The sequence below is a fragment of the Sinocyclocheilus anshuiensis genome, unplaced genomic scaffold, assembly GCF_001515605.1.
Source record: "Sinocyclocheilus anshuiensis isolate Anshui unplaced genomic scaffold, SAMN03320099.WGS_v1.1 scaffold18, whole genome shotgun sequence".
Classification (NCBI taxonomy): Eukaryota; Metazoa; Chordata; class Actinopteri; order Cypriniformes; family Cyprinidae; genus Sinocyclocheilus; species Sinocyclocheilus anshuiensis.
Genome location: NW_015546047.1, coordinates 183120 through 193799, shown reverse-complemented (window position 1 = coordinate 193799; position 10680 = coordinate 183120). Strand labels below are relative to the sequence as shown.

General features: G+C 42.2%; 1 protein-coding gene across 1 annotated transcript in view; it reads left to right on the top strand.

Annotated features, from left to right (window-relative positions):
- LOC107698997 (titin-like) overlaps window positions 1-10680 on the top strand; it is a 137585-nt gene that overhangs the window by 103937 nt on the left and 22968 nt on the right. Inside the window, 2 exon segments of the mRNA XM_016500136.1 lie at window positions 1-6238; window positions 7333-10576. The exon segment at window positions 1-6238 is cut by the window's left edge and continues 7687 nt beyond it. Coding sequence (XP_016355622.1) covers window positions 1-6238; window positions 7333-10576 — 9482 coding nt within the window.

The window sequence follows — 10680 nt, the reverse complement described above, 5'->3', positions numbered from 1 at the left end:
GAGTGACCCAAGAACACTTGCTGTCCCCGTGCAAGCAAAGGACCTTGTCTTTGGGCCTGATGTAAGACCTGCATTTAGCAACTACAGTGTTCTTGTTGGAAAGGACCTTCAAGTTGAAATCCCAGTTTCTGGTCGTCCAAAGCCAAAGGTTACATGGACAAAGGATGGTGCAGCCCTCAAGTTCACAACAAGGGTTAACATTTCTAATACAGCACACAGCACTGTTCTTAACATCAAAGAATCAGCAAGAGAAGATGGTGGAATGTATGGAATAAACGTGTCCAATGTTGTTGGACAAAAGGATGCCACCATTGAAATCATCACTCTTGATAAACCTGGCCCACCAACTGGCCCTGTGCGATTTGATGAGATAACTGTTTCAAGCGTTACATTGTCGTGGGATCCTCCAAAGTATACTGGTGGTTGCCCAATTTCAAATTATATTGTGCAAAATAGAGATACAACTTCTACAACATGGGAGAATGTTGCAATTTCATTAGCAAGAACAACACTTAAAGTCGTACGACTGAAGACCGGTGCTGAATATCAATTCAGAATCATTGCTCAGAACAGGTATGGCAAGAGCTATGCTCTGGACTCTTCAACTGTTGTTGCTCAGTATCCATATAGAGAACCAGGACCACCAGGAACTCCATTTGTGTCATGTCTATCAAAGGACCATATGGTTGTTGAGTGGAATGAGCCAGTTTCAGATGGCGGCAGCACCATTATTGGATATCATCTTGAAAGGAAGGAGAGAAACAGCATTCTTTGGTCAAAGATAAATAAGACACTGATTCAAGAAACAAGATTCAAAACCAGTCCTTTAGAGGAAAGTGTTGAATACGAGTTCAGAGTATATGCTGAAAATATCGTTGGCATTGGAAGATGCAGCAAAATCTCAGAGGGCTTTGTTGCTCGTGATCCATGTGATCCTCCTGGAACCCCAGAAGCTGTCCATGTGACTAAAAATTCAATAACTATTCAGTGGACAAAGCCAGAGTACGATGGTGGAAGTGTTATCACTGGTTATACTGTTGAGAAACGTGATCTTCCTGAAGGACGCTGGATGAAAGCAAGTTTCACAAATGTTATTGAAACCAATTTTACTGTCACTGGGCTGACAGAAGGTGCCAAGTATGACTTCAGGGTAATTGCAAAGAATGCAGTTGGCACTATCAGCAAACCATCATACAACTGTGGACCTATTGCTGCATTGGATGAAGTAGAGCCACCAAAGTTCTCTATTGACCCAGAATACACTCAGACTCTAGTTGTGAATGCGGGAGATACATTCAAACTTGATGCTGATGTTCATGGTAAGCCACTTCCTGCAATCCAGTGGTTTAAGAATGACAAGGAGCTTGAAAACACAATTAGATGTGACATCAGGAACACTGACAACAGAGCATTGATTATAGTAAAAGATGCAGTCAGACAAGATGGTGGAAACTACACTCTTCAGCTCACTAATGTTGCTGGATCTCAGACCGTTCAATTCCATGTTAAAGTCCTTGATAAACCAGGTCCACCAGAAGGGCCTCTTCATGTCACAGGCGTGTCCAGTGATAAATGCACACTGATATGGCATGCTCCGCTAGATGATGGAGGAAACACTATCACTCATTATATTATTGAGAGACGTGAGACAAGTCGACTTGCTTGGACTGTGGTCTGTAATGATTGCAAAACTACAACATACAAAGTGACAAAGCTCCTGGAAGGTAACGAATATATATTCCGTGTCATGGCTGTGAACAGTTACGGTGTTGGGGAGCCAACTGAGGCACCATCCGTAATAATGAAAGATCCATTTAGTCAACCTGGATCACCACAAATTATCGAAGTAACAAATATTGCAAAGGACTCTATGACTATTTGCTGGAGTGCACCAGATACTGATGGTGGAAGTAAAATTCTTGGTTACATCATTGAGAAGAGAGACAGATCTGGAATTAGATGGACAAGGTGCAACAGAAAAAAAGTAACTGATGTATGCTTCAGAGTGCATGGCCTAATTGAGGATCATGAGTATGAATTCAGAGTGTCAGCTGAAAATGCAGCTGGAATTGGAGAACCAAGCTTGCCAACGTCATACTACAAGGCTTGTGATCCCAAATACAAACCTGGCTCACCCATGCATGCACATGTTGTTGATACCACCAAGACTTCAATTACAGTGGCATGGGGAAAACCCCTTAATGATGGAGGATGTGCAATTCAAGGATATATTGTAGAGATCTGCAAAGCTGAAGAGGAAGAATGGACTATGTGCACTCCCCCTACTGGCTTACGTGTCAACAAATTTGAAATCACTAAACTAACAGAACAACAAGAATATAAGATTCAAATATGTGCCATCAATAAATTAGGTGTTGGAGAACCTGCAGTTATTCCAGGAACTGCCAAGCCTGAGGACAAGCTGGAGACCCCTGAAATTCACCTTGATTCAGAGCTAAGGAAAGGCATTGTTGTTCGTGCAGGAGGATCAGTAAGAATCAATGTACCATTCAAAGGTAGACCAATTCCAGATATCAAATGGACTAAAGACGAAGGTGAACTGTCAGAAAAGACAGTGCTTGAAAAGGGTCTTAACTTCACCCAGCTTTCAATTGACTCCTGTGATAGAAGGGACTCTGGAAAATACACTGTGACTCTACAGAACAGCAGTGGCTCTGTATCTGAATTTGTGGCTGTTAAAGTGTTAGATACACCTGGAGCACCACTAAACCTCGTAGTAAAGGATATCAAGAAGGACTCTGTTACACTTGTTTGGGAACCACCACTTATTGATGGAGGTGCAAAGATCAAGAATTATATTGTTGACAAGCGTGAATCCACAAGAAAAGCCTATGCAAATATAACAACCAAGTGCAGCAAAACAACTTATAAGGTGGAAGATCTTGCAGAGGGGGCCATGTATTATTTCAGAGTTATGGCTGAAAATGAATATGGTGTTGGTTTGCCGGTTGAAACAAAAACTGCTTCAAAGGCATCTGAAGTACCTCAGCCAGTTGGAAAGGTGATGCTGACGGATGTGACAAAAGTAAGTGCATCTCTGGCCTGGGAAAAGCCAGAGCATGATGGAGGTAGTAGGATTGCGGGCTACTTGATTGAAATGCAGCCGAAAGGAACTGACAAATGGGGTGTAGCAGCAAATGTAAAAACATGTGCGGGAACAGTCACTGGACTGACTGGCGGTCAGGAATATTTGTTCCGTGTTTTGGCATACAATGAGAAAGGCAAAAGTAAGCCCAAGACCCTTGCTGCTCCAGTTATTGCCAACGACCTCACAATTGAACCAAGCCTAAAGTTGCAGTTCAATACATATAGCGTCAAATCTGGAAAGGATTTCAAACTTGAAATACCTATTTTTGGACGTCCAAAACCAAAGATCACTTGGTCAAAGGATGGACAGTCACTTAAAGTAACATCCAGAGTTACTACTTTCTTCACACCAACATCCACAATCCTGCAGATTACTGAAGCCTGTAAAGATGACCTTGGAAAGTATACAGTTACCGCAACAAACAGTGTTTGTGCAGTTACAGAAGATATCAGTATCATAATCCTGGATAAACCTGGTCCACCCACAGGACCAATAAAAGTGAATGAAGTGAGCAACAATTCTGTTTCCATCTCATGGGAACCTCCGGAGTATACAGGAGGCTGCCAAGTAAAGCATTATATTGTTGAAAAGCGAGACACCACTGAAACTACTTGGCAAGTAGTCGCTGGATCAGTTGCCAGGACATCCCTCAAAATTACCAAGCTGAAAACAGGTGCTGAGTATCAGTTTAGAGTCATTGCTGAGAACAGATATGGTAAGAGTGCTCCTTTGGATTCAAAGTCCATTGTTGTGCAGTATCCTTACAAACCACCTGGTCCACCTGGTACTCCACATGTGAAATCTGCCACCAAAGATCAAATGATAATTGAGTGGAATGAACCAGTCAGTGATGGTGGCAGTTCAGTGATTGGATACCACCTTGAGAGCAAAGAAAGAACAAGTATTCTATGGACAAAACTAAAAAAAACACTTATTACTGATACTGTTTTCAAAATATGCAATCTTGAAGAAGGCATTGGTTATGAATTCAGGGTATATGCTGAAAACATTGTTGGTATTGGCAGAGCAAGCAAAGTTTCAGAGAGCTTTGTTGCCCGTGACCCATGTGATCCACCTGGAACGCCTGAGGCTGTTACAATATCAAAGGACCACATTAAGATTCAGTGGACAAAGCCTCAATATGATGGTGGCAGCAAAGTGACTGGATATATTGTTGAGAGAAGAGATTTGCCTGAGGGCCGATGGATGAGGGCAAATTTTACCAATGTAATTGAGACAGAATTTACAATCACAGGCTTAACGGTAAACAATCAACATGAATTTAGAGTAATTGCAAGAAATGCAGTGGGTGTCTTCAGCGAGCCTTCAGACAGCACTGGACCAATTACTGCTACAGATGAAATTGAACCTCCTAGTGTTTCAATGGATCCTAAGTACAAGGATGTCATTGTTGTCAATGCTGGAGACGACATAGTTTTGGATGCAGATATACATGGTAAACCAACACCTGATATTCAGTGGCTAAAAGAAGGAAAGGAAATGGATAAGACATTGCGTATTGAAGTAAGAATTACTCAAAAATATGCTTCCATTACAATAAAAGATTGTACAAGATTGGATGGTGGAGACTATGAACTTGTATTAAGTAACTGTGGTGGAACAAAAACAATTCCAATAACAGTAAAAGTTCTTGACAGACCAGGTCCACCAACTGGACCATTACGAGTGACTGGCATCATGTCTGACAAATGTCATCTGTCCTGGTCTGAGCCCTTGCAGAATGGTGGAGCTAATATTTCTCATTATATCCTTGAGAAAAGGGAAACTAGCAGACTATCATGGACTGCTGTTGATTCTAACATTCCTAGTGTAAATTATAAGGTGACCAAGCTCCTGCCAGGTGATGAGTATATCTTTAGAGTTATGGCTGTCAACAAATATGGCATTGGTGAACCTCTAGAATCTGAGGCAATTATTGCACGCAATCCATACAAGCCACCAAGTGTGCCATCAACACCAGAAGCAAGTGAGATAACAAAGGATTCAATAACTCTATCATGGAATGCCCCAGAGAGTGATGGTGGAGCAGAAATTAAGTGTTATCACTTAGAGAAGCGTGACAAAGATGGTGTGAGGTGGACAAAATGCAACCGACAGAAGCTGACCGATCTGCATTTCAAAGTAACTGGTCTGTCAGAGGGACATTTCTATGAGTTCCATGTGTCTGCTGAAAATGAAGCTGGTGTGGGAGAATTTAGTGACCTATCTCTGTTTTATAGAGCAATAAATGCCACAACTCCCCCAGGTCCACCTCATCATCCTAAAGTGACAGATCACTCAAGCTCATCTGTCTCTCTGTCTTGGGGAAAACCTGCTACTAATGGTGGTGCATATATTAAAGGTTATATTGTTGAGATGAAAGAGGTTTCTTCAGAGGAATGGATCATATGCACACCCCCAGCTGGTATTCAAGCAACACGCCTCACAGTTGAAAGCCTGAAGGAAAATGCTGAATATAACTTCCGTGTTTGTGCAATTAATTCTGAAGGAGTTGGTGAGCCTGCTGATGTTCATGGATCAGTGACTGCATCTGAAAAGATTGAAGCACCTGAGATTGAACTTGATGCTGACCTCAGGAAAGTTGTCTCTGTTCGTGCAGGTGGATCCCTTCGTCTTTTCATTACAATTAGAGGTCGACCTGAGCCATCCGTCAAATGGGAAAAGGAGGATGGGACTCTAACTGAGCGTGCTCAGATTGAATCCACCAGTTCATACACCATGCTTGTAATTGACAATGTCAATAGATTTGACAGTGGAAAATATAACTTGACTCTTGAGAACAAGAGCGGCACAAAATCTGCATTTGTGAATGTCAGGGTGCTTGATACACCAAGTTCTCCACAGAAGTTTGAAGTGAAAGATGTAAAGAAAAATTCAGTAACTCTCTGCTGGGACCCACCGCTTACAGATGGTGGGGCTAAAATAACCAATTATGTGGTTGAAAAGCGAGAATCTACAAGAAAAGCTTATACAACTGTCACAAGCAACTGCACACAGACTTCCTTTAAAGTTGATGAACTGCAGGAAGGAGGAATTTTCTACTTCCGTGTATGTGCTGTTAATGAGTATGGCTTTGGTGTGATGGCAGAAACAAAGAATCCTATTAAGGTTGCACAGGTACCTATGCCTCCAGGAAAAGTAACTCTTGTGGATGTCACGAAGAATAGTGTGACACTTACTTGGGTTAAGCCTGTCCACGATGGAGGGAGCAAAATCATCTGCTACAATGTAGAGATGCAACCCAAGAGTAGTGACAAATGGGGTGTAAGCTGCCTGGTGTGGGAGAATTTAGTGACCTATCTCTGTTTTATAGAGCAATAAATGCCACAACTCCCCCAGGTCCACCTCATCATCCTAAAGTGACAGATCACTCAAGCTCATCTGTCTCTCTGTCTTGGGGAAAACCTGCTACTAATGGTGGTGCATATATTAAAGGTTATATTGTTGAGATGAAAGAGGTTTCTTCAGAGGAATGGATCATATGCACACCCCCAGCTGGTATTCAAGCAACACGCCTCACAGTTGAAAGCCTGAAGGAAAATGCTGAATATAACTTCCGTGTTTGTGCAATTAATTCTGAAGGAGTTGGTGAGCCTGCTGATGTTCATGGATCAGTGACTGCATCTGAAAAGATTGAAGCACCTGAGATTGAACTTGATGCTGACCTCAGGAAAGTTGTCTCTGTTCGTGCAGGTGGATCCCTTCGTCTTTTCATTACAATTAGAGGTCGACCTGAGCCATCCGTCAAATGGGAAAAGGAGGATGGGACTCTAACTGAGCGTGCTCAGATTGAATCCACCAGTTCATACACCATGCTTGTAATTGACAATGTCAATAGATTTGACAGTGGAAAATATAACTTGACTCTTGAGAACAAGAGCGGCACAAAATCTGCATTTGTGAATGTCAGGGTGCTTGATACACCAAGTTCTCCACAGAAGTTTGAAGTGAAAGATGTAAAGAAAGATTCAGTGACTCTCTGCTGGTACCCACCACTTACAGATGGTGGGGCTAAAATAACCAATTATGTGGTTGAAAAGCGAGAATCTACAAGAAAAGCTTATACAACTGTCACAAGCAACTGCACACAGACTTCCTTTAAAGTTGATGAACTGCAGGAAGGAGGAATTTTCTACTTCCGTGTATGTGCTGTTAATGAGTATGGCTTTGGTGTGATGGCAGAAACAAAGAATCCTATTAAGGTTGCACAGGTACCTATGCCTCCAGGAAAAGTAACTCTTGTGGATGTCACGAAGAATAGTGTGACACTTACTTGGGTTAAGCCTGTCCACGATGGAGGGAGCAAAATCATCTGCTACAATGTAGAGATGCAACCCAAGAGTAGTGACAAATGGGGTGTAAGCTGCACAGTTAAGGTTCCAGAGGCTACTGTGAGCAACCTCACCCCTGGTGAAACATACTCATTCAGGGTTACTGCATTGAATGAGAAGGGCAAGAGTGAGCCTCAAGAACTTGGCGTACCTGTTGTAGCTAAAGATATTGAGATTGAACCCTCTGTTCATCTGCTGTTCAATACATACAGTGTTAAGGCTGGAGATGATCTTACTGTGGAAGTTCCTGTGAGAGGCAGGCCTAAGCCAGTTGTCTCTTGGAAGAAGGATGGCCTTCCTTTGAGGCAAACAACCTCTCTTTCAATTGTCAACACGATGGTGTCAAGCAAAATTGTCATCAAAGAAGCTGCTATTGAACATGTTGGTAAATATGAAATCACTCTTGCTAATACAGCAGGCACCAAGTCCACAGACATTGGCATTGTTGTTCTTGATAAACCTGGTCCACCAGCTTCAGTGAAGGTTGATGCTGTGACTTCTGACAATATTACATTGTCATGGGCCCCTCCAGAATATGATGGTGGATGCTCCATCAACAATTACATTGTTGAGAAGAGAGACACTAACACAACAGAGTGGCAGATTGTTTCAACAAATGTTGCCAGAACCTCAGTCAAAGTACCTCGATTGACACAGGGTTCTGAGTACCAGTTCCGCATCTATGCAGTGAATCGTTATGGAAAGGGTAAGCCAATTGACTCTCCAGGAATTACTGCAGAGTACACATTTAAACAGCCTGGCCCACCTTCTACGCCCCGTGTTGCTCATGCCACCAAGGTCTTCATGCTCGTCACATGGAATGCGCCAGTTAATGATGGTGGTAGCACAGTCCTTGGCTATCATTTAGAACGCAAGGAGAGAAGCAGTATTCTTTGGACAAAGGTGAACAGGACAATAATCAAGGATACTGAATTCAAAGTAACTGGAATTGAGGAAGGTATGATGTATGAATTCCATGTCTATGCTGAAAATATTGCTGGAATTGGCAAAGCAAGCAAAGCCAGTGAGCCCATAGCTGCACGAGATCCCTGTGATCCTCCTGGTCAGCCTGTGGTAACTAGCATTACCAAATCCTCTGTTTCTCTTTCTTGGACCAAGCCTGAGTATGATGGTGGAGCCAAAGTTACTGGCTACATAATTGAGCGTAGAGATCTTCCAGAGGGTCGCTGGATAAGATGCAATTTTACCAATGTTGTAGAGACTTATTTTGATGTTACTGGCCTAACATTGGATGAGAAATATGATTTCCGTGTCATCGCAAAGAATGCTGCTGGACTATTCAGTGAGCCATCTGACAACACTGGTCCTATTACAGTTAAAGATAATGTAGATCCACCACGCATTATGATGGATGTCAAGTTCAAGGATGTTGTGGTAGTAAAAGCTGGGGAAACCCTGAAGATTAATGCTGACATTGCAGGGCGCCCTCTTCCAGTTGCATCTTGGTCAAAGGATGGACATGAAATTGAACAGAAGGCAATAATTCAGATAACTGGAACAGATACTAGTACTATGATAGTAGTTAAAGACTGCAAAAGGAGTGATTCTGGACAGTACGCTTTGACTTTAAAGAATGTTGCAGGAAGTGTCACAACACCAGTAAACTGTGTTATTCTGGATAAACCAGGACCTTCAGCAGGACCACTATCAGTAACAGGCCTCACAGCAGAGGAGTGCACACTGTCATGGGGACCACCACAAGAAATTGGTGGCTCTGAAATAACACATTATATTGTTCAGAAACGAGAGACCAGTCGATTGGCATGGACACTTGTACATGGAGAGGTCAAAACTACAACATTCAAGGTCACTAAGCTCCTAAAAGGAAATGAGTACATATTCAGAGTATTAGCTGTCAACAAATTTGGACTTGGTGAAGCCCTTCAAAGTGAAATGGTCAAGGTCACTGAACCATACACTATCCCAGGAGCTCCAACAAATGTTGAAATTACAAGTGTGACCAGTGAGGAAATGAGGCTAGCTTGGACAAAATCTGCATCTGATGGAGGCAGCGAGATCCTTGGATATATAATTGAAAGGCGGGATAAATCTGGTCTTCACTGGGTCCGTGTGAACAGGGACCTTGTGAAAGACCTAACAGCTGTAATATCAAAAGTAAGAAGAGGATGCGAGTATGAGTTTAGGGTTTATGCTGAAAATTCAGCAGGCTTGAGTCCAGCCAGTGACCCATCTCCTTCAGCAAGGGCAGAGGATGAACTTTTGGTACCATCCCCACCAACTAAACCTAAGATTCTGGATCATACCAAGAATTCTATTACTATTGCCTGGAAAAAGCCATTATCTGATGGTGGTGCACAGATCCTCGGATACAGTGTAGAATATAAGAATTCTGAGGATACAGAATGGATTGTGGCTATTCAGATGACAAAAAGCAATGAATTCACAGTTTCTGGTCTTACAACTGATGTACAGTATGTATTTGCTGTTAAAGCAATCAACAAAGTTGGTGTCAGTGAACAGTCGCCTGTCTCTGAGTCACAGTCAGCAATGGAGAGAAAGGAGGAGCCTGTATTTGACATTGACATTGAGATGCGAAAAACTTTAATTGTCAAGCATGGTAATTCATTCACTTTGACGGCTCCATTTAAAGGAAAGCCAGTGCCTTCAGTTACATGGAATAAAGAGGAGGTCGATCTCAAAGCAAGGGCAAGCATAGAAACAACAGAAACATGCACATCTGTTACTATTGAGAAAGCAACACGAAATGACTCTGGACAATACATTGTTACTTTGGACAATGGTGTTGGAACAGCGTCTTTGCCAGTGATGGTCAAAGTCCTTGATACCCCTGGACCACCAACTAATGTGAAAATTACTGAAGTCACAAAAGTTTCTGCTACAGTTACTTGGGAACCTCCAGAGAATGATGGAGGAGATGCTGTTAAGGCTTATCATGTTGAGAAACGTGAAGCAAGCAAAAAGGCTTGGGTATGCGTAACAAGCAACTGTCACAGTCTGACATACAGGGTTGAAGACTTGCAAGAAGGTGCAATCTACTACTTTAGAGTCACTGGAGAAAATGAGTTTGGAACAGGTGTAACTGCTGAAACTAAAGATGGAACCAAGATAACAGGTACAATTATTTCCATGTTTATTTGTCTGAAAATGAGAAAATAATAGGTTTCAGAAAAACTTTATTCATTTTGTGTTTTAAATATGATTTCAACTTTGCACCAA